At 51.4% G+C, this 26,600-nt stretch overlaps 13 protein-coding genes across 13 annotated transcripts; 7 read left to right on the top strand and 6 right to left on the bottom strand.

The window, feature by feature from the left end:
- Window positions 1-1,303: 1,303 nt before the first annotated feature.
- NECHADRAFT_44514 (uncharacterized protein) lies at window positions 1,304-3,012 on the top strand (the record flags this gene model as incomplete). Its single annotated transcript, XM_003040135.1, has 4 exons — window positions 1,304-1,468; window positions 1,530-1,680; window positions 1,737-1,902; window positions 1,959-3,012. 4 exons carry the CDS (start codon window positions 1,304-1,306, stop codon window positions 3,010-3,012), a joined length of 1,536 nt encoding a protein of 511 aa, XP_003040181.1.
- Window positions 3,013-3,481: 469 nt separating this feature from the next.
- On the bottom strand, window positions 3,482-4,462 carry NECHADRAFT_82289 (uncharacterized protein; the record flags this gene model as incomplete). The annotated part of the gene is made up of 1 exon (XM_003040122.1): window positions 3,482-4,462. The coding sequence occupies one exon, from the start codon at window positions 4,460-4,462 to the stop codon at window positions 3,482-3,484; it is 981 nt and encodes a 326-aa protein (XP_003040168.1).
- Window positions 4,463-4,972: 510 nt separating this feature from the next.
- NECHADRAFT_9645 (uncharacterized protein) lies at window positions 4,973-5,246 on the top strand (the record flags this gene model as incomplete). Its single annotated transcript, XM_003040134.1, has 2 exons — window positions 4,973-5,087; window positions 5,140-5,246. Coding segments are annotated over 2 exons (222 nt in total), but the record flags the coding sequence as incomplete, so codon positions are not given.
- Window positions 5,247-5,360: 114 nt separating this feature from the next.
- On the top strand, window positions 5,361-6,680 carry NECHADRAFT_44492 (uncharacterized protein; the record flags this gene model as incomplete). Its single annotated transcript, XM_003040133.1, has 4 exons — window positions 5,361-5,678; window positions 5,745-6,208; window positions 6,266-6,474; window positions 6,529-6,680. Coding segments are annotated over 4 exons (1,143 nt in total), but the record flags the coding sequence as incomplete, so codon positions are not given.
- Window positions 6,681-6,957: 277 nt separating this feature from the next.
- NECHADRAFT_44493 (uncharacterized protein) lies at window positions 6,958-7,917 on the bottom strand (the record flags this gene model as incomplete). Its single annotated transcript, XM_003040121.1, has 1 exon — window positions 6,958-7,917. The coding sequence occupies one exon, from the start codon at window positions 7,915-7,917 to the stop codon at window positions 6,958-6,960; it is 960 nt and encodes a 319-aa protein (XP_003040167.1).
- A 638-nt stretch (window positions 7,918-8,555) lies between these two features.
- Window positions 8,556-9,695, bottom strand: NECHADRAFT_44471 (uncharacterized protein; the record flags this gene model as incomplete). The annotated part of the gene is made up of 1 exon (XM_003040120.1): window positions 8,556-9,695. One exon carries the CDS (start codon window positions 9,693-9,695, stop codon window positions 8,556-8,558), a length of 1,140 nt encoding a protein of 379 aa, XP_003040166.1.
- A 445-nt stretch (window positions 9,696-10,140) lies between these two features.
- Window positions 10,141-11,326, top strand: NECHADRAFT_94802 (uncharacterized protein; the record flags this gene model as incomplete). Its single annotated transcript, XM_003040132.1, has 4 exons — window positions 10,141-10,154; window positions 10,215-10,609; window positions 10,660-10,908; window positions 10,965-11,326. The coding sequence occupies 4 exons, from the start codon at window positions 10,141-10,143 to the stop codon at window positions 11,324-11,326; spliced, it is 1,020 nt and encodes a 339-aa protein (XP_003040178.1).
- A 749-nt stretch (window positions 11,327-12,075) lies between these two features.
- On the bottom strand, window positions 12,076-13,343 carry NECHADRAFT_44528 (uncharacterized protein; the record flags this gene model as incomplete). Its single annotated transcript, XM_003040119.1, has 2 exons — window positions 12,076-13,177; window positions 13,231-13,343. Coding segments are annotated over 2 exons (1,215 nt in total), but the record flags the coding sequence as incomplete, so codon positions are not given.
- Window positions 13,344-14,459: 1,116 nt separating this feature from the next.
- Window positions 14,460-15,932, top strand: NECHADRAFT_44532 (uncharacterized protein; the record flags this gene model as incomplete). Its single annotated transcript, XM_003040131.1, has 1 exon — window positions 14,460-15,932. The coding sequence occupies one exon, from the start codon at window positions 14,460-14,462 to the stop codon at window positions 15,930-15,932; it is 1,473 nt and encodes a 490-aa protein (XP_003040177.1).
- A 245-nt stretch (window positions 15,933-16,177) lies between these two features.
- On the bottom strand, window positions 16,178-17,727 carry NECHADRAFT_82283 (uncharacterized protein; the record flags this gene model as incomplete). Its single annotated transcript, XM_003040118.1, has 3 exons — window positions 16,178-16,354; window positions 16,404-17,126; window positions 17,176-17,727. The coding sequence occupies 3 exons, from the start codon at window positions 17,725-17,727 to the stop codon at window positions 16,178-16,180; spliced, it is 1,452 nt and encodes a 483-aa protein (XP_003040164.1).
- Window positions 17,728-20,238: 2,511 nt separating this feature from the next.
- On the top strand, window positions 20,239-21,093 carry NECHADRAFT_82282 (uncharacterized protein; the record flags this gene model as incomplete). The annotated part of the gene is made up of 1 exon (XM_003040130.1): window positions 20,239-21,093. The coding sequence occupies one exon, from the start codon at window positions 20,239-20,241 to the stop codon at window positions 21,091-21,093; it is 855 nt and encodes a 284-aa protein (XP_003040176.1).
- Window positions 21,094-23,291: 2,198 nt separating this feature from the next.
- NECHADRAFT_82281 (uncharacterized protein) lies at window positions 23,292-24,347 on the bottom strand (the record flags this gene model as incomplete). The annotated part of the gene is made up of 1 exon (XM_003040117.1): window positions 23,292-24,347. One exon carries the CDS (start codon window positions 24,345-24,347, stop codon window positions 23,292-23,294), a length of 1,056 nt encoding a protein of 351 aa, XP_003040163.1.
- A 1,235-nt stretch (window positions 24,348-25,582) lies between these two features.
- On the top strand, window positions 25,583-26,484 carry NECHADRAFT_44529 (uncharacterized protein; the record flags this gene model as incomplete). Its single annotated transcript, XM_003040129.1, has 3 exons — window positions 25,583-26,095; window positions 26,159-26,266; window positions 26,317-26,484. The coding sequence occupies 3 exons, from the start codon at window positions 25,583-25,585 to the stop codon at window positions 26,482-26,484; spliced, it is 789 nt and encodes a 262-aa protein (XP_003040175.1).
- Window positions 26,485-26,600: the final 116 nt, after the last annotated feature.

Genomic DNA, 26,600 nt, shown 5'->3' with positions numbered 1-26,600 from the left:
CAATTACGTTTCCGGGCGTGATACTTGGACGATGATTGCTAGTCAGGGCCATACGACGTAGCCACTAAGTTTTTTAATGCGAAATTAGCCCTGTAGATGGTAGTTCCGTGCAACGCCGGCCTCGAGAAACCCGAAGCCTCCCAGCGCTATCCAACCTTGCCGAAGCCTGAGAAAATAACACTTCACGGATACTATACCACTACATCTATCAGATACGAGGTGTAGTATGGGCTTCTAGCTCAGGTATCCCATCGAGGGCCGGTCTTCAACTATTACAAAGAACACTTTGGCCCTCAGCTCGTCAAGCTGAATATCGATCTTTTATATATCCTTAGCAATCAACTCGTAAGGGTACTCAAGTTTGTTATTTCCAAGTGCGTGTGAAGATAGTCTTAACATGTGGTCATGACCTGTATTTAGGTCAACGTCCAAATGAATTGAAGAGCAACTGGGTACTACACAAGAATATTTTATGTGTCCTGATTCTCTCGGCCTTTGCTAACCCAAGTGCGCCTCATTGACACTGTTGTTCCAAGTCGTCACTAAACTATGGCTTTTTGTCGTTGTGGCTGGTGGCCTCTTTTCGAGGAGTCGTCGATGATGATACCAAAAATGACTAGGTCTTCGCTTCCCGAAAGGTTGCAAGAAACCACAGAAGGCCAATGACAACATGATTTGTATCACATTGCTGGAGCTCATTGACTCGGCAGAGATTACCCCAGTTGCCAAATTAGACATGACTCGTGACTTTGAATCTCGTTCTCATGCTAGCCCGTTCTCGATAGTAGGCTTCAGTGTTTCTTGCAGATAGCTCACTCGGTCTTGTTTCCGGGCCACCAACAGGTCATCTTTCCAGGCATACTTCAGGGGAGACCACAGCATCCAGTTCGTCGGTGATCGTTCCCACTGGTGAATTCCGGTAGTGGGGACCATCATACCCTGTTCCTGGCTTGGCTAGGCTGGCTTCCGGGTGTATGGCTTCTCAGGATACGGAAAGTCTAGTGACATTCAGTCGGGCCATGATCCAGGGTTCCCCGCACTCGTCGCCTTCCCCAGACCCCGTTGTTCGACGGCAATTAGTGCCCCCGCCATTTCTCCAGACTGGCCATCCATCACCGACGAACGCCACCTTCTCTGACCTTGATTCAAGCACAACCTGATGCATATATGTTGATGGCTCCCCCATACAGACTTTCACAGAACTTCATCAGCAGAGGTCTTCTCCAATACAACCCTCCACACTTCTCCATTACCTCTTCTGCTACACACAACTTCACAGCTCTGCGTCCAAGATTCGTCCAAAATGTCTCGCAGAAGCGACATCTCGGGCGAGAAGGACTTGGAGGCGATTGGCTCCAAGGCCGACGTGGTCCATGAAGAAGTCTCCAACCGAGGCGGCCTCACCGATGAGGAACTCGCTTTTGTGCAGGACTTTCCCGAGGACAAGAGAAAGAAGCTGCTGACCAAAGTTGACGTGAGTTCTTGCTGTTCTTGCTGTGAGCATTGCCCTGATACTAACTATGGGATAGTGGCGCCTCATGCCCATTCTCGTCATCCTCTATCTCGTCGCGTACATTGACAAGGCCAACATCGGGAACGCAAAGATCGAAGGAATGCTTCCTGATCTTGGCATGACGGGCGATCAGTACAACATTGCCCTGTCCATTTACTTCATTCCTTGTATGCTAGACCACACACCTTTATATCGGATCAAACATGACTGACTGATAACAAAGACATCCTCGGCGAGGTTCCCAGCAACATGATTCTTGACAAGTTCCGCAAACCATCCCAGTACATGGCAGGCATCATGCTCATCTGGGGTGGAATCGTTATTTCCACAGGCTTCATTCAGAACTTTGGCCAGTTACTCGCCGTCCGCACTCTTCTAGGCTTGTTCGAGTAAGTTTTGCCGTGACTGATGCCGCTGAGCGATCAAACACTAACCAGGTTTCCAGGTCCGGCTTCTTCCCTGGTGCCATCTTGATCATTTCCAAGTGGTTCCTCCCCAACGAGACGCAGACCCGAGTCGCTATCCTCTATACCTCAGCAGCCACGGGTGGTGCCTTTTCCGGTCTCTTCGCATATGCTATCGCGAAGCTCGACGGCGTCGGCGGCATCGAAGGATGGCGGTGGATCTTCATCATTGAGGGAATATTTACCGTCCTCGGCGCCTTCGCTACCTGGTTCCTTCTTGTCGACTCTCCCGAACTCTCTAGCTGGCTCACCGACGAAGAGAAGCGATACCTCATTCTGCGCCAAGCCACTCGACGCGTCACCAACTCGGGCGAGTACCGTGAGAAGACTGACAAGGGCGCCTTGTGGGCTGTCGTAAAGGACTGGAAGGTCTACCTCCTCACCGTCTGCTCCTGGTCCAACGCTGCACCCAACTACGGCCTCAAATTCTCCATGCCCTCCATCACTAAGGGCATGGGCTTTACCTCCAGCAACGCCCAGCTCATGACCATCCCGCCTTACTTCTGTGGCGCAATCTCCTCGTACCTCTTGGCCCGCTGCGCCGACAAGTTCAAGTGGAGAATGCCCTTCCTCATCGGTCCCCAGACTTGTGTCCTCATTGCCTTCTCCATCTTGATGGCCAAGGCCGAGTTCATCAAAGAGAACCTTGGCGCCTGCTACTTCGCCGTGTGTCTCGCCTGTGCTGGCATGTACCCCATTCTCCCCGGCGTCAGCGCGTGGAACATCGACAACAACCCACTCCCCACGAGGCGTGCCATTAGCATCGCGTATCTCAACTGCGCCGGCACCATTGGCGGTATCTATGGCAGCTACATCTACAAGGACAATGAGAAGCCCAAGTACACCACTGGCTATGGCGCATCCTTGGGCTTTGCTATCGGTGGTATCTTGAGTGCCGTCATTCTCGAGACGGCCCTCATGTCTTTGAACAAGAAGCGGGCAAAGCTCACTGAGGCCGAGATTCGGGAGAGGTATACGAATGAGGAGCTTGAGTCGATGGGTGACCGTAGCCCTCTCTTTAAATACAGCTTGTGAGGAGTGGGGAGGCTGTAGAGGAGTTCTAAGGTGGCTCTCGGGTTAATGGCTTATTCTGATTTACATTCGAGGAAATACATCGCGGCTTTTGAGGATACGCAGGATGCAGCTTAGGTACGGACATCTAAGAAGTTAAATGTCTTTCAAGCAATGAGTACACCATACATCTGTCCATGTACACAATCATGCTGTTGAATACCCCGCGACTATATACGGAACCAGACTCTCCAACCACATCAGTAAACGTTGGGTTTTGTAGGTGCGCGGGGCTTTTGCCGTCTCCTATGCCACCCGAATCTAGACTTGGCTGTGGTGCTGACCGCTAGCCAAGGAGGGACAAGACAAAGGTTAGCACATTAAGAGAAGTGACATCGTAATTGGAAATTAGATGGCAAGCATGGCGCCTAGCAAAAGTTTGGTGTCGGAAGGCAAGTATCAAAAGGTGCCATTTCTACTTAAGTTGGGTTATCTATATAGACCGCTTCTCCTCGATATTCGCCAAAACTCCAAGTGTATCAAGACTCCAGGTCTTCATCTTCTCGTCCAACGGCTGATATGGCCGTCGCATCTCCCAAGACGACTCTTGATCCACGCCGATCTTACGGCCGAAGAAATGCCACGCACCGTACTTGGTACAGGCAATTCCCTTCTTACAAGCCCATTCTGCGTGGGCTACCACATCCTGAAGCTTCTTGGCCTCGTCCACCTTCCCAGCCTTCCACAAGTCGTAGACTGCTGAAGTAGACCAAGGGAAGACGTTACCCATTCCCGTCACGCAGCCACTTCCACCAGCCTGCAGCGTCGGCAGTAGATAATCGCTGCTGCCGCCAAAAACACCAAATTGCTCATGTGAGAAGAGACTTGTCAAACGTGTAAGTTTACCCACGTTTCCACAGGTCAGCTTCACTGCTGAAATATTTGGATGGGTGGCCAAAGCAGCCAACTGATCCGAGTCCAGATCAATACCCGACGTGACATTGGGGAAGTTGTATATCACGATAGGAATTGGGGACTGATCTGCAACCTCGCGAAAGTAGGCGAGAAGGGCGGGAGAAGGAAGAGCCTTGGCCCAGTAGCTAGGCGGCAGGAGAAGGGCAAAATTGGCGCCGGCGCTGGCAGCGTCCTTGGCGTTGAGGATAGTCTCGTATGTGGATTGCGCCGAGATTCCGGCCACGAGAGGATATTCAGAGCCGCCGGTCTCAGAGGCCGCACGAGAAACGTTCTCGAGGATGGCCTTGCGCTCGTCGCGCGTGAGAAGAGCGAGCTCACCGTTGGTGCCCAGGTACACCAGGCCATGCATGCCTGCCTTGATCAGGGCCTGGCATTGCGTGAACATGGCCTCGTGGTCCACGGATTGGTTCGCATCGCCGGCCTTGTAGAGGGTAACCACTGGAGTGTAGACTCCTGCGGGGAGGGGCTTGGCCTTGGGCTGGATGGTGCTTCTGTTCATTGTTGTGAATGCTGGTGAAGAGTGAATAGAGACTAGGGTGGTAGAGATAAGGGAATGTGGTCAATGATGTCCCAGTGATGAATGATCGGTCTTCTTGTTTTGTTCTGGCGCGAATAAAATACGAGTCTGAAGCAAGGGTTTGTCCACGGCGAGTCGTGCGCACCGAACTAACTAGTCTACAGTATGAGATCAGTGGGGGAAGTCTGGGGTGGTTTCGGAACCAAGACCGATGAAGCTCATCGTCCAATGGGAAACATGACCGTGATTTTGGTGTGTCCGGGGATGGGGGCAAATGGAACGCTGATCCCGGCGCCCTTTGCCTCTGGCCACAATTGAACCTCATGACAATTCTTAGTAGTTTTTGTTCCTCTTTCTTTGGAGGCTCACTCCGTTTTATCGCCAGATCAGTCAGCTGAGACTTTCTCTTCAAACATTCTCGTTCGTTTGTGTATCTTCAAGCAGCACGGCTCGTCAACAACCATGGATGTGCCAACTGGGTCCAAAGTGACAATCTCACTGAACGACCTCAGAAAGCACAATACATCGACAGACTGTTGGATCGCTATCCACTCTAAAGTCTGGGACATTACCGACTTTATCGAGGAGCACCCCGGTGGACCAGAAAGTAAGTGTTTTTTGTACTCAAAAATCACTGTTATTCTGACATAATCTGCCAGTCCTTCTTGAACATGCTGGGTCTGATGCCACGGGACTCTATGATGGCGTGCATGCCCCGGATATTATTGAGGAGCTGTCGGATGACAAGCTAATTGGCTACCTTGAGACTCCAACGGCAGATGCAGTTGTAACCGCATCTCAAATTACTCAACAGGAACCCACATCGCCAGACACTACTAGCAAGGCCTCATCTGCACCCGAGACGGAGACTTCCTTTGACTCGCTTGACTCCATCCTCAGTGCCCCGGACTTTGAACAGGCCGCCAAGAGGGGACTCACGGCCAAGACGTGGGCATTTTACTCCTCGGCGGCAACAGACCTAGTGACGCTCAAAAACAATAAGGAACTAGTCCGAAGAATCATGATCAGGCCCAGGATCTTGAGGAATGTCACCAACATCAACCTCGAGAGGAGCATTCTGGGTTTCAAATGCTCAGCCCCATTCTTCATTGCCCCAGCTGCTATGGGTAGACTTGCTCACCCGGATGGAGAACTTGCCCTTTCTCAAGCTGCAGCCAACGAAGGCATCATCCAATGTGTAAGCCCCCACGGCTCTTGGTACAACTAGCTTTCTTACTCGGATTAATGTCCTAACATGTTTTAGATCTCCAGTAACGCATCTTACTCACTACGCTCAATCGTCAAAGCAGCTCCACCCTCACAGCCCTTCTTCTTCCAACTCTACGTCAACTCAGATCACCAAAAGACGGTGGAGCTTCTCAAAACTGTCCGCGAGCTCGGTGTCAAAGCCATCTTCGTGACAGTCGACGCACCTGTCCCCGGTAAGCGTGAAGCTGATGAGCGCGCCGCCCAGGAAGGCACAGTCAAGTCAGCTATCAGTGGGAGTGAAAGTAGCAAGGATAAGAAGGGGAGCGGGTTCGGTCGTCTCATGGCCCAATACATCGACAAGTCACTCTCTTGGGAGGATCTGGCTTGGATCCGTGAGGCAAGTGGCGGCGTCCCCATTATTCTAAAGGGGGTTCAGACCGCAGAGGATGTGAAGAAAGCTGTCGAATACGGCATGGAAGGCGTATTACTTAGCAACCACGGTGGTCGGTCCCTCGATGGGTAAGTCAACTTCAATTCATGAAATTGGCAATGTGCTAACCTAATTGGCTTGCTTAGATCCCAGGCCAGCATTCTCGTTCTCCTTGAGCTGCGGAAGAACTGCCCTGAGGTGTTTGATCAACTCGAGGTTTACATCGACGGCGGCTTTGAGCGGGGATCTGATATTCTCAAAGCAATTGCCCTTGGAGCAACGGCCGTCGGTATCGGTCGGCCATTCTTATACTCGCTCCTCTTCGGCCAAGATGGAGCCGAGCATTTGTCGCACAGTATGTTTAGCCTCATTCAAAACCATGGAACAGCATGATGCTAACACCCAACAGTTTTGAAAGATGAACTTGAAACTTCGATGAGGTTGTGCGGTATCACCAGTTTTGAAGAAGCAAGACCTCGTCTGGTCAACACGTTAGACGTGAACCACCTAGTTGTTTCTGACGAGGAGGAAAGCCCAAGACGACAAGTATCCAAGTTGTAGATTATGGAGCCGGTTAGATTGGGTTGCATTTTTTAAGGCATCACACAGTAGATTTTGGAGAAGCCACCGAGAGATGCCGACATACATAGCATCTTCGAACTGTTACTATATTGAGATTCAGTGTAGAATAAAGTTATGAATCTTTTTCTATATCTCATGTAACTATGACTTTCCTTGCTCAACAAACTTGCTAGTAATAAACATAGACACAGTGTTCAGGTTATCCTGGACGCCTTTTCATTCAGCTAATCCCAGTTCTATGGAATAATGCCGTGGTTTAGTTCAGCGTGGCATAAAACGCCTGCACAGTCTCCAAGATCCCCTCTGGCTCTGCCAAGCCAAGCCCATAAGCTCTTGAAACGTCAAACCTAGCGGGCCAGCTTCCTACAATTGCTTCAATAGACGGATCCCTCTGCTCTTCGATTTGAGCGAGGGCTTCATCACCACCAACGGCTTTAAGAGCGTCTAGCATTTCTTGAACGCTGACTGTGATTCCAGGTAGATTCACGACCCGTGAATCACCAAACTTCTCAGCTGGGATGTCTTTCACCTTGACAAGGTTCTTGACCACCGTTGCCGGGCCGCATACCCAAAGCTCAAGATCCCGACTCACAGGCAAGGTATTTCGAATGCCCTTTAGTGATTCGCGGATAATTCCCGAGGCGAAACTTGAGGCAGCGGCAGACGGAGCTCCGGGCCTGACGACAACAGTCGGAAGTCTCACGATCCGACCATCAAGAAGCCCACGACGAGAAAAGTCATTCAACAGAAGCTCGATCATGATCTTTTCCATACCATACGAGCTCTTAGGCTGCGGTAGCGTCTCAAACTCGCGAACAATCTCGGCCTTTCCATAGATGGCGCATGAGCTGGCAAATACGACTGCCGTCCCGGGATGCTGACGCCTCAGCTCATCTAGGATGTTTCTGATGGAATCGAAGTTGACCTTCATTCCAAGGTCGAGGTTTGCCTCGGCACCGCCAGACATCAACCCGTGGAGTAGATAGACATGGGTGTACGATTGAGAGAGGAGTTTTGAGATGGCTGACGGGTCGGTGAGATCCGCAGCGAGGGATGTGATACGATGGGCATCTTGTGATACTTTGGATGGGATGGCTGGAGGGGCAATGTCGGTGAGCGTGAATTTGTCGTTGGGGTTTGAGCTGGCGACAAGAGATGTGATCAGCTCTTGGCCAATGAAGCCACCGGCGCCGGTGATGAGGATGTTTTGTGCCATACTTGGGGAAGTTGATGAGACGATGTAAACGTGATTGAGTGCTTGATGAGGGGTGATGGTTATTCGGGAATCGTTGTATAAGATCCTTGTGTTTTTAACTAGGACATTATGTTACCAGTGGCCTAGGGATATGGAAGGCCTTGGTCATTCGTCTCGGCCGACGGCCTGTGGTCCTTGGGTCCAATATCGCGGGGTGCGGTCTTGTGTCCGATTGGCTGGGGTTCACCACTCTCCGCCCAACGACTTGGATTGATCCAATCAAGCGTCAACTTCATGTTACCTTGACCTCAACTACAGAGTAGCGTGTGATGTTCTCGGTCCATGAATGAGCTGTCTACAGTTTACAACTCTAAGATTCAGATCCCACAGTAACAGCTGGGGCATATACATGTTGGCAATGGCACATTGACACTGATCAGTGCTGGTAGAGGAGCTATTCTCATTCGAGCATTCGCCTTCACTTGGCATGCAATGCAGTAATAAGTAATGGCATATCAGGCCAGACCTATAGCGCTTAACACTTGAAAATATCGTAAATGATCGTAGTATGAAATTACAACCATTGGCGTTGGGTTCTGGCCGATCAGCCTTGTGCATTGGCTCATCTCGTACGCGAGAAACTCATCGGAAATTCAGCTCTAACCCTTAACCCACCCCTCAATATCATCTATCCTGACATGCTTGATAAACTGACGGTGAAATGTAAACGCAATGTGTGTGACTTCTGGGCCGTCCCCGTCTTGTATGAGAATACTCGGGTAACTCAGTTCCCTATTCTCCTTCCCCGTGGAGCTATTCGTCCCACAGAACCCATCGCCATCTTCCAACACACGCTCAGTCCATGTCAGACCATCATCATCCGACACGCCAACCGTGAGCGCCTTTCGAGGGGTTCCCCATATCGCACTCTTCTGGCCAACTGCAACCTGGTTTGGTCGTTTATCATCTTCAGGAGTGATATCATCGTAGAGCCCTTCCCGTCTCAACGAGTCTGGAGAAGCAGCAGATCGGTTGAATACAATGGCCAACTTTCCAGACCGAAGGCGGGCGGCACAGATGCCGCGGTTGGGGTTTGGTAGAGTGAGAGCCTCCGGCTTTGCCCAGTCAAGGCCGTTGGTGGAGGTTGAGCGGTAGACGTTGTCTGCCCAGCGGCTGCGGTATAAAGCAACCCAAAGAGACTTTTCAGAAGCTGGAGGCACTATGTTCATGTGCACGGCACCGGAGCTGTCCGGGAACTGTTTCTCATTCCAGGTTTTACCGCCGTCCTTTGAGTAAAAGACTCCCGAGATGTCATCGTTTCCAATCCATCGATGACCAGGTGTGCCTCGGCAGTAGAAGACTGGTAAGACCCAGGTCCCATCCTTTAATATGACGATAGGTTGGCGGGTGAAGATGCCCGTCTTTCCCGGGAGAAGCTGATTGGCCTCAGACCAGGTGATGCCCTGGTCGGATGATTTGCGAACCAAGACGTACGCCCCGTCTTGATTTCCAGCATCTTGTGAGGTATGAAGTAGCCATATCTCGCCGCTGTCTGGCACCCTGAATAGGACTGGGTTCTGGCAGCTCCTGTTCTCCTCGTAGGAGATTTTCTTGGGAGAAGCCCAGGACGATGAACCCGGCTCCAGACGAGAGAGCCAGATGCTGATGTCTGGTAGACCCTCTTGCGAGCCACCAAACCAGGCGCATAGTAGCGTCTTGTCTGGCAGTTGAAGCAAGTTTGATGCATGGGACTGAACTGTCGCTGCGGGAATCGGAGTGCTCTGAACGTTGGGTGTCATGGTATTTGAATGCTGACGAAGGTTTAAAATTGAACAAGTGTCGTAATCAACTTGGCCTCGTGTAATGATCGGCTTTACCGTGACTAGTATCAGACTCGCATGGTCTTGACCACCTTAAAAGCTTGATCTTTTGACCAACTTGTCCCGTGGTCGTCTCCGTTTCACTTTCCGAATACCCCACTTCTTCGGCCGCGTACATGTTTCCGAGGGCGACATGGTTCTCCTCACAAGCCACAGCCAACCGGAGAGTAGGCCGACCCTCCACAACCCCCGGGGATGGCCTCACGAGGAGTTGATGCGGGGGTACCCACTCGACCCTACTCGGTCACATCGACGATGAGACATGGCGAGCGGGGAGGATTGACAAGATAAAAAGCAGTAAATGATGCCAGGAAGATAGATTTGGAGTAGTCATCATCACATCACATCCAGCTGACAAACTAAAATGGAGTACACACGGTGAGCACGATTCTATCCAGCATCTCCCCATGCAGCCTCACTAACCCGATCTTCCTCTAGCCTTGGCAACACCGGTCTCAAGATCTCCAAGATCATTCTTGGATGCATGACCTTTGGCTCAAGCAACTGGGAGAGCTCACCATGGACGCTAGACGAGGAGCAAGGACTCGAACTGCTCAAGGCTGCGTATGACAGCGGCATCAACACATGGGACACGGCAGACACCTACTCAAACGGCAAGTCAGAAGTCATCGTGGGCAAGGCGCTCAAGAAGTTCGACATTCCCCGGCAAAAGGTGGTCATCTTGTCCAAGATCTTTAACCCTGTCATGGACGATGACTCCAGGCCGCCCAGCGTCAACGATGGGCCTTTGGTCAACCAGATGGGCTTGAGCCGGAAGCACGTCTTCCACGCTGTGGACAAGTGCCTGGAGAGGCTTGGCACAGACTATATCGGTATGAACAAATCGGCCATACACAGGCCCTTTCCAGCTTACTTTTCATAGACGTACTTCAGATCCATCGTCTGGACCGTGAGACCCCGCCTGAAGAGATCATGAGAGCCCTGCACGATGTAGTCCAGTCCGGCAAGGTCCGCTACATCGGCGCCTCGTCTATGTACACGTGGGAATTTGCACGACTGCAGTACATCGCTCGATCCAACGGCTGGACCGAGTTTATCTCCATGCAGCCTTTCTATAACCTCCTCTACCGCGAAGAGGAGCGCGAGATGCTCCCCTTCTGCCAAGCTACCGGTACGTGCACCTCGCTTTCAACGATAGCGTAGCTCATACTGACCATCACCTCTTAGGAGTCGGTGTCATCCCCTGGAGCCCCATCGCAAGAGGGCTCCTCGCCAAGCCCCTTCCCTCAGAAGGCAACACCGAAGGACAGTCCCTGCGAAGCCAAATGGACAAGAAGAAGGACGCGTGGTTCGCCGATGCCAACTTGGAGATTGTGAATCGCGTGCAAAAGGTGGCAGCTGATAAAGGAGTCAGCATGGCCCTAGTCGCGACGGCCTGGGTGCTGCAGAAGGGTTGCTGGCCCATTTTGGGGCTGAACTCGGAGAAACGAGTCAAGGAGGCTGTAGATGCGCTGAAGATCCAGTTCACGGCCGAGGAGCTGGAGTATCTCGAGAGCGAGTACCGACCGAGGAACATTCAAGGCATGTAGAATGGTTGGTCAGACTAAGGCATAGAAAGTATAAATAGAGATTCCCATTTTTGACCCAACATTGATATTTGTACAGAAGTTACAGAATCATTACTGTGTTTCGCCGTTGGAAAACATAGCTATTGACTGCAAATACCCATCGACATCAAGATATGCTGGATCAAAACCAAAGATTGGTGAGAGCCCGAAAGTCGTGTCCCAGGTCGGACACGGATTTCCATCCACACGCGGGAGCATATGCTCTACACCCACTGCGTCTCCAAACCCAGGATTACTGTCACCGTTGAGGATCACATCGAGGATGGCATCATCTACTCCATTCGTAGGTGCAAGCAACGTCAACACCTTCTCGAGCCCACCAATCATAAGGCTGGCCAAGTGCCATTTCCCCATTGACAGCGAACGGAGGTGCTCTATCAGTTGGGTAATCTTGTCCCGAGCCTGGTCGCGTCTTATCAGGTTGTCGCCGTACTTGTGGGCCACCTTGGCCAGAAACATGCAGCAAAAGGCCGTCATAGAGATGAGGTAAGATGGCATGCCGACGATGCCAGACGAGATGTCAGGGTCAGTCACGAGCATGTCTATTATAGCCGATGCAGCGGTGACAGCCATTGATGCCGAGTCGAGAAAATGACCGGGAATCGCGTCTGATTGACCACGAAAGACGTGAGAGAAGAGGTATAGCTGTGCGAAGTGGAAGTGAAGGAGGGCTCCTTTCCGAGGAAACCCTCCAATGGCAGGATGTTGCTCTAAAACTGATCAGTTTCCCTCCATAAGATCCGACAACCTTGACACTTACCTGGCAGCCGTGTAGTCCATTTTGCGATCCATTGATCCAGTTGCCGGTTATAATGGCCTATCTGGCTGACATAGACTCGTGGTATCGTCTCGCCTTTGTCTGGTCCAAACAGTTGCCTGACACTCCTAACGACTCCCATCAGCTCAACCTGGCTCATGAGCCTTTCATCCTGGGCTGTGGCGAACGGAGCCTGTAGAAAGCCTTCCCAGTCCTGCGTCGACCATTCATCTTGGATGATGGCGGGCCGGTCGTAGAGTATGGCGAGATGCTGGTCACATATAAAGAGAATGGACCAGATGCGGGCGTAGTCGATGGCATCTTCTGTCTGTTCCTTGATGGCCCGGCTGAAACTGTTGTGGACATTACACTCTGTAGCTCGTCGGATAGCGTGGCCCGACAGAGTCCACGATAGATCACTTAGCCAGTATGAGGCGATGCTAAGGGCTCTGAAATAATCTCGATCCCCTGACCGTTGAAGCATTGACTTTTCGGTCAGCCTGCGCAGCTCAGAGCTGCAAATTCCATAGACCTTGTCGGCGTCTGGATCATGCAAGGCGGCAACCGTCAAGGTTGCAGCGGAAAGAATCGAGCTTTTCCGCCGTAGTTCGTCCAGGGACTTGTATCTGCATCCGATAGAGTAGATGAAGCCATCAAGTCGATCGCGGTAGAGCGCAAAAAGACGCTCTGCATCGGCTTGTTGGATCAGTCCTCGCGAGATGAAATCATCGATTGGCTTGCTTTGCCCGTCCTTGGGGTCTTCGGGCGAGCGCAGCGCCCTCATCTTTGTCAACGCGTACAGGGAATGTATAGGGGCGTGTGGCAGCCGGTCGTCCTCTGGCGTAAGCTTAGGCGAGTTGTCGCAGGAAGGCCCGTTGACATCATCCAAGGCATACTGAAAGTTAGCGATGGGTGGTTGCGAAGCTGATGAATCGCGGCCTTCTGAGAGAAGTGAGATCCGAAGTGGTGGAAGGTCGGGCATTCCTGCGGCGCTTCTCATTTCCTTGACGGCTGAGTGGAGGGACTCCAGATCCGCCAGCACCGCCTCTGATAGTCTACGTTGATCAAGTCAGGTACAATTTCCATCGCTTAACAAATAGGATCTCACTCTGTCTTTTCGTCGATAATAGTCTGGAGGTTCTTGCTCACAACGCAGCTGAGCTTCTTGTCAGTACACCTTCGACATGGTGGTCCAGTATCGTCCATCAGGCATTTGATCTGTACTCAACGTCAATGAAGGCCTTTCTCTGTCAGAAACTGACATTCCCGTACCTTGTGCTTGCGACACGTCGTGCATGCCCTGATATTCCTGGAGATATGGGCCACTGGCTGATCATGGTGTGCCCCTATTGCCACCCTCTTAGGAGCGTTCTACCCAGGTCAGCAATCGGCTCAAGGTCACGAACAGAGCAGTCTTGGACGTACAAATGAGGCCTCGGGCACTTCATGGTTGCTATTGCCCCTGGAGCGCTTCGACATTGGTGATTTGAGACAGACTTGAACGTGTGACGACAAAGTCTGGATGAGCCGCATGACCAGCCGCACACAGGAGACCCATGCGGGGTATGGGGTACGGGGTATGGGGGGAGAATGTATTAGTCAGGTTGAATTTGGGGGATCTAATTGGGTCATTTCTTTCCCGTCATTTCGGCTCAATCTACCCTACAAGGTGCATTTCACCAGATTGTTGACCTCAATTAGGTCTCAAAGGGCGATAGAGAGCATCTAATTCGATCTTATAGTGATGAGAGTGATTTGTTTAAACCAATTTTGACTGGCTTTGAACTGTTTACAACAGCTAACGCGAATGTGTGAAAGCTCACTATTTCTAACTTGGAAATGGTAAATCTCAACTTGGAATCCTAGCCTTCGACCCTCACTTAATTCACCTACATTACATGGCTACGATATTCGATGGCTCTACTAAGTTACATTTAACAGACATGGCACATCCTTACCTCTTCGGATTGGTAGCTAATATGTCCCCCTGAATGACCTTGCGACTCATTGAGCTTGGTTGTCTCGGTGAATTCAACCAATCGGCGCGAAGGCCGTTATGATGACATGCTGACCAATCAAAAACGGTTATGCCCTCTGCGTCGGAACCATGACCGAGCCCGCCATCCTTGGCGAAGCAGCGCGATTCTGGGGCTGGACTCGCCGTCTGGTATGACAATGCGAACGTACTTGATGTACTACAAAATTTCACAAGCAAGATCAATTAATCTGCCACTATTAGTCTATTTCAGCTCACAACCTGTTGCGATATCTCTTGAACATATCTCACCCCTGCCATTCACAATCCCTGCTCCGCCAACGACATCCCCCTCAGACACAATGGCCGTTTCAGGGGTCCTCAACCTGGATGCAACCCTCTCATCACTGCCTCCAGTCAAGCCTGAGAGCCTGAAACTCCGCCATAAGATCCGATCAGACATTCGTAACCCTACAACCAAGACCCCTATACTGGTTATCCTCGACGACGATCCCACAGGAACTCAGACCTGTCACGATGTCGTCATCCTCACAGTCTGGGATGTGCAAAGCATCAGCTCCACTTTGGAAGCCGTTGGCCCTGGCGGTGGCTTCTTCATCCTGACCAATTCGCGAGCGCTTCACCCGCCACAGGCTCGGGAGCTCATGATAGAAATCTGCACCAATCTCCAATCTGCATCTCAACAGACCGGCCTTTCGTATGAAATCGTGCTTCGCGGCGACTCCATCTTGAGAGGCCACTTCCCTCTTGAGCCTGAGGCCGTGGAAGAAGTGCTTGGGCCTGCCGATGCCTGGATCCTATGTCCCTTCTTCCTCCAGGGCGGAAGATATACCATCAGCGATATTCACTACGTGGGCGAGAATAACAAATTGATTCCGGCTGCAGAAACGCCGTTCGCAAAAGATGCCACGTTCGGTTACCAGAGCTCTAACCTGAGAGATTACGTCGTCGAGAAGAGCCAAGGGCAGATTCCACATCAGGACATAGCATCGGTTGATCTAGACACCATTCGTACTGGTGGACCAGATGCAGTCCTCGAGCAAGTCATGCAAAGGCTCAACAAGGCAACGTCTCGAGTGGTCTTTGTTATCAACGCCGCTGCGGATGAGGATATGGATGTCGTCATCGCTGCCCTTCTTCAGGCGTCTCAGCTAGGGAAGCGATTCATCTTCCGTACAGGCGCAGCCTTTGTGTCGTCGCGACTGGGCATCTCATCTATTCCTCCTCTGTCTGCTCAGCAACTGGGCTTATCAGGGAAGCTTGGAGGATTAGTCATTGCTGGATCATACGTGCCCAAGACAACGGCACAGCTGGAGGCGCTCATCAAGAAGGCTGGTGATACCATCACCACCATCACATTGGATGTGCAGCGGCTGTTGAAGTCCCCTGAAGACGGCAACGCAGACATCCAACGCGCCATTGGGCTCGCCTCCAAAGAGATCCGGCGTGGTCAAGATGTCCTGGTAATGACGAGTAGGAAGCTCATTGTCGGCCAAGACGCGGTTGAGAGCTTGGATATCGGGTCGACAGTTGCCAAAGCGTTGATGTCATTCCTCCAGAAGCTCCATCAAAAACCCCGGTACATCATCGCGAAGGGAGGTATAACATCATCTGATATGGCGACGAAGGGCTTGAGGATGAAACGGGCCATTATTCTCGGCCAAGCTGCACCAGGCGTTCCCATCTGGCGATGCGATGAGGCCACCTCAAAATGGCCAGGGCTAACTTATGTTGTGTTCCCGGGTAACGTGGGTTCCAATGATGGGCTGTATGAGGTTGTTAGGCAGTGGAGGAGCAACGAGGAGGAGAATTAATATACATGCCCTGAGACAGCCGCGTGGTGCTTTCGGTGACAACAAGATGAGACGACCCTCCCTCTGCTCGGCTAATGAACGCGACTTCACGCATATTTGCGCCTGTGAATTCATAATTATGAGCTTTGTGAAACAGCCAAGTCTTGCGAAGTTTCTACCTTCTTGGATGCTCCTTGTGTCGTATCCATGACCGTAGTCAAATTGAAAACGTGAGGTAGTCCGGCGTTCCAGGAATGGGGGTTTGCTCATCCACGGCTGCTAGACTCAACCTGCGTTACTTCATGCAAGTGAAGAACATGCTTCTTATACCAAGGCCAAAAGACCTCGACTGACCACCTCCGAAGCCTCCGCATCCCAGCCATGATCTGGAAGACGCCGGCCAAAGTCATTGTGGTTCCGAACTGGTGGCTCGACCATAGTGTCTGTAGAAACCAGTTAGCAGGTGCTGCCGTTAAATGGAGGCGTACTTACCGTCTTGTTATCCTTGCGCGTCGTCGCGACAAACTTCCACTCATGCCCCTGCACAATGACTCCTGGTAGAAACGCCAGGCTTTCGACCGCCCCTCCGGCCTGCGCCTCAAGGAACGACCATTGCGCGGCCTGCCAGGCTGCCATTTGAATATCGGCCCTTCTCCCGTCCCCGCCATGCCTCTTAGTCTCGATGCTGAGGGAGATGGGGTGCGATGCCAGGGGCGTGAAGGCCGTGTGGTTGACTGACCCTGCCGTTTCTTCAAGCTTGGCAATCGCATCACTTGTACAGGCGTCTTCCGCGTCTGCGTCTGCGTCTAGATAGAGAACGTAGTCTACCTTGGTAGCTGGGATGGGAAAGTAGTGGAAACGTGAGCTGACTGATGCCGTCATGCTGTGCGTGTTAGCGATTGTGAGAGGCCAAGCCTCGTATGCCTGGGATACGCACCATGGAGAAAAGTCAACCAGCTGGGTCTCATATGGGTCTGCATCGTTGAACACAGCGTCAAGCAAGGGGGTATGCACCAAGTTGTTCCACCCTGCTTCATCGTATTGCAAGTGATGGCATTGCCCAGCTCGTTTAGCCAGCTTCCTGGCTGTGAGCATGAGTCTGGAGGCTGATGCCATGTCCATAGGCGGCATGCCATCCGTGGCCAAGCTGTAGTAGGCATCGTTACGAAGCCGTCTGAGAGACCGATCACCTACAGATTGCTTCCCAATCTCGCTCTAGCTGGTGTGAGGATATACAGAAAAACAACATGGTCCGAGTACTCACCTTGAGAATATCAGGGATGATGGACCTCGCTGTCGAAAAATCGTACATGTCATCCAAGATATTTGCCAAGTCAGAAGGCATATCTCGATTATCTGGGTTCATCGTCACAGAATCAAGACGGTGGTTATTGTTGTACCCTTGAACTGGGAAGGCCCTAGTCGGCGAGCTCCGTCCTGAAGTTTGGCTGGCATTACTTTGTGAGGAAAAACTGGGCGTGTTCTTAAAGATGGCGCTGCTGGAGGCCGCCTTTGATGGCCGTGGCGTCTCGTTGGCATCGAAAGGCTCATCGTCTCGTTGGTCATCGGGGTGAAGCTCCTTTCGCTTCGATGAGTTTTCTGGTGTGCCTGGATTGTTTGGATCCATTGAAACCTGTATCCGGGTCTTTGAGTCGTTGGAAGAATGCGATGGTGAGATGAGATGGCTGATCTTGCGTCTCTTTGTTGATCTCCCTTGCTCGTCACGCGAGGGCGCAACAGCCGATGAGGGGCGCGACAAGGAAGGGACGATTTGATTGAGCCAGTTCTCGATGAATTCATCAAGCTGAAGTGTCATTTTCCCCTTCTTGTCCCCAATATTGAGAGTTCGTCAACGTCAGAATGGTTCCGCGCTTGGCTACGCGTCGAGCATTGTGATGACTGGTCGGCGGGGTGATAAGGTGGATCGGCATGGAGTTCTTCCAACACGCTTATCTTATCTTATCAGGATGGCCTATCTGATCACCAATCAAGGACCACCAGCCCATCCGAGTAGCCTACCCTGAAGCTGGGCGAATCCCCTTCCGTCCCTTGAAAAAAGATAAACATCATGATGAATTGATTGATTGATGACTGAAGACTAAAGAATATTCACGCCCCTAGGGATATTGAGATGATTGTTATAGTGCTATCGGTAGTGCTAGGTATTATCAGAATGAATGGTCCTCCAAGTTATGCCCCCCAACTTGGTACGCACTCTTAACCGCCTTGGATGTTGGGACAAGTTTGAAGCCAAAGCAACCCAAGTGCTCGAGACTAGAATTACAGGTACAGGGCTGTCTCGCCCTTGCGGTACAATGTTACTAACCCGTCCACCAAGGACGGCGCTGTCAACTTGGAAGTGATGCATGTTCATATGCCCGACGTCTGTAATAAATACGGATGCCCTCATGGGTCTGGCCATGGAGAAACCCTCACTGGGGGCCTTTACGAAGCTTGCGAGAAAGGGCATTCCACCACATTCAGCTTGTGCTGTTCCCTCCCGAGCATCGACTCTTTGGCACGTCGACCAACCATCACCACAAAGCCCGTCAACTGTGGCCGCACAAGGTCAAAGCGGTCGCCAATTCTTTCAATAGTCTTCATTAGGAGACTGCAAGGTAAGCTTGAGCTTCGTCGGAAAACAACATCCATAGCCTAGAATACGTGTTGCTAGCAGGAGGGTGAGACAGACTGGCGCCATGGTGGCGCTGGCAGTCAAGTGATGGAGAAGAGAAGCGCTTGGCTGGCACAGTGCTGCATGAAGACAAGCCAACACCGTCTCCACTCTGCGCTCGTGGTTGCCCTCTGAAAACTGGTGGTAGATCTACGAATCAGCCCCTGGCCTTGGAGCACACACACGTGGAAGACCTTTAGGGGTGGTGAACAGCTTCTCTCGATATCTAATTTGAGGCAAGGCATATGATCAAGCAATTTTGTGAAACGGAACATCCAACGGAGCACTAGCAACTTCAAAATCTCTTGAGGGATATCGGAGATATCCCAACCAGATAACAGGTCGTCTTGGAGTTCAGGGGTTACAGCACGGCGCCACCCCAGCCGCTCCCTTTCAGCCAGCAACGCCAACAGACTAATAGTGCTTCTAGCCCCCTAAGGCAAATGGCACTGTCTTTGAGAACAATGACATCTTACCGCCATACAAAATAAGCTTAATTATCGATCCGTGGCTGGCTGGTATATCGGTCGGGTCAGCGTCAGTGGTGCCATCACATCGTCCACCTCTTGGCTGCTCCTCTACCACGATCCAGACTCTCAAACATTGAGCTGTTTGCTCTACCTAGAAATAGCGTCTTGGTATTGTTGGCAACGAGTCGGTTGGTCGGTCATGGTGAAAATATTTGAAGATCTGCATCGGCTAACCTCATTCAGGCACCCTGGTGAGACAAGGCAGACATCTCGCACTGGCAACCTATCAGGGTCAGCACCCCTTTTACCACCGGGCTAGTCGAGTCGGGTCACTCTTCGGGTCATTATTTCCGACTGACCGGATCTGAGCGAGAGCCGTGATGAAGGCAACCTTTCAGCTCTTTCCTGGGCTCATTCTTGCAAGGGCGCTTCGTCGTCTGCTTAAGATCAGGCGACTCTTTGGGCCATGTCTCGACGACACTAGCTCATAGGGCATGCATAACTAGCTCTCTTCGCTTCCATGCTCTCAACGCTTGTTGGGCCACTGCAATGAATCAAACGGGGTATCGGCCGGGACGTCGGTGGTCGGCCGGGGGGCATCCCCTTAGCCCCTGCGGCTGAATGCGCTTATTGCCTGCCAAGCTCACTGAAAAAGTGATCTGTCAAGGCCGGCTGAAGGCGCAGTTCCCAATCACAGGGCCCACGGGGCGATAGATGCTGCAAGAGGCCTGACTTCGCTAAGCGAACCACTCACCTTTGTGGTTCCGTCCTTGGCACATGGTTTTCTTATCAGGATGCCAAGGCTTGCCAAGGGGTCATCAAACTCAATCGAGTCCCTCCGGCTCTTCCGGCGGTTTTAACAGCACACAGCGGTCGACTGCGGAAGAAGACTGCGGAAATATGCGCTGACGTGTCGGGGGTTTGATTGAAACTATTGAATTAATATATCAATAGTTTACGCCTCACCTGGCTTGGACAGTCGTTGTTGTTCGGTCATGCCTCTATTCGCCAAGCATGAAGAGTCTCGATGCTTCGAAGCGAACATCATGGAGCGATGGAGGAAGAGTATATAAATCAAGGTAAATGTCGTGTTTAATCAGACTTCATCACTCACACAGCAGCATCTTCCTCCGACAAGACACGAGCTTCAATACAATCTATCCTCCAAGCCCAGCTCATTACGATGCGTTCTTTCATCCCCTTCGCCGCCGTTCTGGCTACCGTCTCCAACGCCCTGCCATGCGCCGCTGAGTCCTGTCAGCTCAACGAGATCCCCTCTACCGTGGTCTGTGGCGGCAACGGCTATGTGTCCGCTACCAACACCCCGTGGTACAAGAAGTCCCAGGCCGAGGGCACCGTCGGGAAGTGCATTGCTGCCTGCACGGGCGGATGCAAGGCCGTCAGCTTCGACACCCAGTACAACACTTGCTACTTCTACACTGCCGAGGTCACCAAGATGAAGCTCTACGGAACGTCCACCTTCAACTACTTCGACCGCGCTTGCACCTTTGAGACGACCCCCGAGAGTGTCTGTGGTGGCAATGGCTACGTCGCTGCTACGAATACACCTTGGTACAAGAAGTCCCAGGCTGAGGGTACCATGGGCAAATGTCTCGCGGCCTGCACGGGCGGATGCAAGGCTGTCAGCTTCGACACCCAGTACAAGACCTGCTACTTCTACTTCTCCGAGGTCACCAAGATGAAGCTCTACGGAAAGTCCAGCTTCCACTACTTTGACCGAGCCTGCAAGTACGAGAACGTTGACCACACCGTCTGCGGCCAGCGCGGTTCGGGCGGCCCGGAGCCTCTTGATACCAAGATCATCTCCTCCGGGGTCAAGGATGAGTGTCTCGCCTTCTGCCACGTCGATCCCGGTTGTGAATCTGTCAGCTACAACCCGACCGACAAGAAGTGCTCCAAGTACGAGGTCGCGGTCGCGGATGCTGGTGTCACCCTGGCTGCCGAGGGCACCAGCTTGTTCTACGACGAGGAATGCTACAAGTGCACTGCCGTCGTCGAACCCCAACGCAAGGCCTAAACAATCAGAGGGAGATTCACCGGAGGTCAGGGCTTGTCTGTTGGATAAGTGTCGGCCTTGGCATAATTGCTTGTGATGCGAGCTACAGCCCTTTTTGTGATAGTGCTGGGTACTGGAGTCCATTCTGTTGATAACTGCCTGGTTGGATTCCATTTTTCTGTACTTCGTAGTATATCAATAAAAGTTGACTTGAGCCCGCAATTGAATGTTCCAAAACATCTGGTTCACAACATCTACACTGTGCTCTTTGATGTTATAGGTGATGCCTTCTCTGAGACGTCAAACCCCCAATAAAAACTGTTGATACTCTGCAGATAACAGGAGGCCTGGAGACCGGCCCGGTTCCCCATGCTAAGTGTCTTTTGCACTTGACTGTTCTTTCTGTTGAGTTGCTCTGAGGCCCCCGCCCCCTGGCCTTATGCAGCCTTTTGACCAAGGTCAGTAAAAGGTAGTGGGTCTTCCTCCTATCCTTCGCTGGGCTGACCTCTAATTTAGACGCCTCTGCATGGCAGCTCGCTAAGCGGCAGTGGCAACAGTAGTGGCTGACCAGGGCATTTGCTGAGTCGATGAGGTACCGATACTCACACACTGGAAGAAGCTCGATGGCACACTACCACGACTCTATCTGGGACCCATGCCTTATGATATGGGGAATTACAGGATACCATCATGTCCAGTTGTTAGCCCGTCGTCAACGGAGACGCTCCTCCACTGGAGGATCGTGGGGGTGGTTGGGGTCAGCCGCTGACGCTCATGGCTTGTTTAGTTCGTTTTAGAGGGGGCGCCTCAGAGAATAATCTCCGCAACTTTGCGCCTCAACATCCACAATATGCCTCATTATCCGTCAACGTTCAGGTGTTATCGTTAGTAGCATTATTGATGGTTATCAAATTCCCCCAGTGGCTCTCTCGTGAAGCGGGCGAGACCGTTGGTCTACAAACCGTTGAACTTGATCGACTGACACAAAAGCCTGGCGCACTGGGGCCAATCTGCTATGTGAATGCTGTTTGAGGCTTCATCTGGACTGCACGTATTCGCTCAACGTCCGGGACAAGTGCCTCAGGAATGTTGATATATGGATTACTGCTGGGAGAGAGGAGGGGACGGACGATGTAGATCTATCGTGCTTCTTTGGTACTGTTAGTGCCGTCTTTCTCTACACCAACCAGCCAATTCTTTTTAGAGAGCATTCAATAAAATACAAGGGGGAAAAACTGCTAAGAGGGCATCTAATCATGCCACTCAAGCTTTGCCACGCATCGCTATTGTTCATGCACGTTCTACATATGGTGCTACTGCTGTAGAGCCGAGTTTCCGCTCAACTCCGAGTCTGCTGGGCTCAAAGACTTTGTACGTGCCTAGTCTCGAGCGACGCATGGTGTTGAATATTTGTTCCACGTTGCAGAAGTTGACCACGAGTCACTAGATCAAACCCTCTTGCTTCTAAGTGTTTTCCAGCAAACAACCAGCACTCAACTCAGAACTAGCCTAGCTGTCAAGGCATCATACCAGCTTGCACCTGGCGGCTCCCGAGAGAGCGGCGTGCAGGCTTCTGGGTCGTCACGCGTTCCATGCACCGCATATTAGTACCCTAGTTCGAGTGAAAGCACACCATAATACGCTATGAATATAATTTATGCATCAATGCCATAGCCGGAGTGTAATTTGGCTACGAGACTTGTGATCGGATCGCGGACCACCTCATTTGATGCTCTTCGTCATGACTTGGAACCTTGTTGAAGATAGATCGGCTGCTAATATCTAGTCCAGGTGGTGAGAATGGGATTGATCAACAAGTAAATTGAGCCATGTCGCAGCAGATGGCTGGAGCTCACTTGGGTTTATATTTACGGTCTATCAGAACACCCGGTGGAAGTTGCCGACCCCATTACTCAGGGGCCTTTTAAAGTTACCAATATCGTGCATGCAAATGAAGGCTGGCGATTACAAAAAGAAGCAAGAAAAAAGTCATCAAGTCAGTGACACAACTAGCACATCCCCTTCAGGCTATCATTATTACGAAAACGTGAGCTGGCTTGCTAGAATTAGATATGAGACGGTGGTAAAGAGACTAGGTATAGTGTATGGGCTTCGATAGGCTACCAGCAGTAGTAGGGCTGCCTTTTCTAACATGAAGTGTAGGGAGATGATTAAATACTACTTGGCCGAGCTGACCAGCTATCTAAACTATCATGAGATCACCAGACAGCAAGAATCGACACAAGGATTGCCCCCAAAACTAAGCAATTTCCAGTCTCCAACATCACTCCTGCACTTTTAGAGCTGGATTCCGTAGCCTTGCCCTTACTCTCCGAAGAGCTTTCGTTGGGGATTGACGTAGACTTGCTCCCACTGGAATCTCCCTTGCTTCCAGAACTGGCTTTATCAGCCGCGGCTGTGATGGTATAGACAACGCCATCACCCCCATTCGTGTATGTGAATATATGGCCACTTGCTGGAGCTGTGACTGTGCCCGGGCCATTACTCAAGGTAGCTGTGCCGGTCTTGAGCGAATCATCGGGCTTGTAGAAAGTGCTAACGCCATCCAGCGAGAACGAGAGATCGGAATGACAATCATAGGTATCCATGTACTTTTCGCACGTGTCGAATTGAACGTTCAATTGTGTCTCGAGCTGGGAAATCTCGGCGAGTCCGGCGTACTTGGGAGCGGTGTCAGGACAAATCTCGACGATACTAGCGAGTGTTAGCAATGTTTGCAACTCGGAGTGAATTCGTGCTTGCCTTGAGAGAGCTCCACTGATTTCACAACAGGAGCAGCCTTGCATTCGTTGCAGGTTGCTTCCAGCATCGGCAGAATCGGAATTGTCCGAACACGTTTCCGTCTGTTGAATGGCGTCGTGGATGGCGAGATAAACCTTGCCAAGATTGCACGAACACGAGCTGGGAGCCTGCTTCGGAGCGGGAAAGTATGGGACGGGGAGTTTCGCGATTGGACAGTTCTGGAGATAGGAGACGATGTACTCCTGATAGTCGCATTCCCAGACTTTATTCCAACAGAAAGCAGCGTAGCAGTTGTAGTTGTTGACGTAGTCTTGACAGCCACACGCGAGGATTTCCTGTTGGCTGTCGTCTCGATGCGCCTGATTGATGCAGCTTGTTGTCTTCTTGTTCGCAGAAGTTTGGCAACTCTCGAATCCTGCTGCGTCGGCACAACCCGTGCTCTTTAGGCTCACGTCTACAGCCGTGGCTAGAACAGCGAAGCCGAGGAGCGTAAGGCGATGTGTTTGTACCATGTTGTCGAGCTCAAATCGAGGGAGAGGTGATGCGATGGAGAACGAGGCTGAAGTTTAAGCATGGGATCTGTTGTAATTAATATAACTGAACGGTGTGGCTGAGCTTCAGATGGCCAAAGGTCCAAGGATCAAGCACATCAGCAGCCTCGAAGCTTCACCAGATTCGGTTACCTTTACCGCATCCCATTCCTTCACATATGGCCGGCAATTATCCCTACTGGTTCCAGGGTCACGAATGAAGTCCGGAGTTGTTGTGCTGAAAAATCCGGGGCCGAGATATCCGGAATCTGCCTCGTTAGAACTGAAAGTGCAGGACACTAATGCCTTTTAGTCTCGTGTTGATATTGGGCCCCATAACAGCCGTGCCGCAATTCCGGGCGGACAGGTATGCAGTATCGAATCCGAACTGACGATCCATATCTCAAGCTGAGCTTGTTATTACTGGAAAATCCAGCTTTGGTTCAAAGGGTAGAAAGAGGGGGTTGATGTGAGGTTGAGTTAGTGATTTAGGTGGGCGTCGGGGAGGGAGAGGCAGCAGAAGAGACCATGTTGTGCTTGGATTGTAGGCGATGTTTGAGTAGATGAACTTTGTCAAGTCGTTTGTCATAGCAAGGCGGCAGGAGACCGCCTGATATGACGAGATAGGTGTTGACAGAACAGTTAAACGAGACGAAGTTTTGAATCTGGGAACAAGGGCAATTCATGTCCTTGCCTCACCCATGCTTAGCAGAAGAGTTTTTAGTTGACATAACCAGCGCCGGGCTTATTCACCTTAATTAACACAGAAAGACATCTTGTCGGAAAATACCTCGCTAATGAGCGAACTTGGAGTCAGCTCGCAAAACGGCAGTGGGACCAACTTACACCGAGCGGACAAAGAGGGGAGAGTCACCCCCAACTGATCCTGGTCGCTTTTGAGGGCACTTTGAGTAGTTGGACAGCAGGACTTGTGAATCTCAACCGGGGAATCTTAGACTACCTGGACACTATACAATAGCCCCTAGGGGGGCAGACGTTCTCGTCAACCGTACGACGTGGGGAGAAATTTCCACTCTTCGGGCCCACCTATGAGGAGACTTCCCGGTAACTTGGTAGATGCTCGGAACGGTAGTGGAGGGAATTTTAGTTAGAGGCAACTAGACCATAAAATCAGCTGGAGTGCAAATCATAGTCCATGACTAGAACAACCTCTTTCCACTGTCTAGAAACTCCACGAGAGCCTCCAAAGCGTTATCATGTCTCAAACAAAAGTTGCACTCGTCACAGCTGCCAGCAGTGGGCTCGGCGCCGCCATTGCCCGCATGTTGGCTGTTGACCTCGGCATGAATGTGGTTATCAACTTCAATAGCAACGCATCGCGTGCAGAAGACCTTGTGAAAAGCATTCAAGACGAATTCAATGCGACGCATATTGAGGGTCGCGTATCAGTTCAATCCATACAAGCTGACATGTGTGACAAGTCCCAAGTCAAATCTCTCGTTACAGATGCAGCCGCCAGATTTGGAGACCGCCTGGACATTGTCATCTCTAACGTCGGATGGACTCGCATGCGTAACTTCTCAGACTTGGAGGACAATGTTGACGAGGACGACTGGGACCGCTGTTTCACTGCCAACGTGAAAAGTCATCTATGGCTCTTCCATGCGGCAAAGAAGTATCTCGAAGAAAGCAACTTGCGAGACGCCGGAGGCGCGGCGTTTGTAAGCACAGCGAGCTTGGCAGGGGTCAAACCCAGCGGGAGCAGCGTGGTAACTTGTCCCGATTCTTCACCGGTATGAGCAATGGCTGATTGCTCCTGGAACGCTCCCTAGCCTTATGCAGTCACAAAGTCGGCACAGATTCACCTTGGCAGGTGTCTCGCTACTCTGGCAGCTCCGTCTATCAGAGTCAACACCATATCCCCCGGAATTTTACTCACGGTCAGTATGGTCCTGTTGCAAGTGATGTGCATAATTACTCACGTATCCAGGAATGGGGTCTTTCGTTCCCAGCTCAGCGGCTTGAACTTGCTCGGAAGTCTAACAAGCTGGATCGATTTGCTACAGTGGAGGATGTTGTACAGCAAGTTAAAACATTTGTGGTGTCCAAGTCGGTGACTGGGCAGAATGCCGTTATTGATGCAGGCTTCACGCTTTGACGAGTATGCAAAAAGGTTATGGATGGAGGTCTTCCACGTGGTTATTATCCCGCTGGCTAGAGTTACTTCTCGTATGTAGTACTATGATAAGGTCCAATGCTTTATAGAATTCAGTT

This window comes from Fusarium vanettenii, assembly GCF_000151355.1.
Source record: "Fusarium vanettenii 77-13-4 chromosome 7 genomic scaffold NECHAsca_79_chr7_4_0, whole genome shotgun sequence".
Lineage (NCBI taxonomy): Eukaryota > Fungi > Ascomycota > Sordariomycetes > Hypocreales > Nectriaceae > Fusarium > Fusarium vanettenii.
This window is presented reverse-complemented; position numbering and strand designations above follow the sequence as displayed.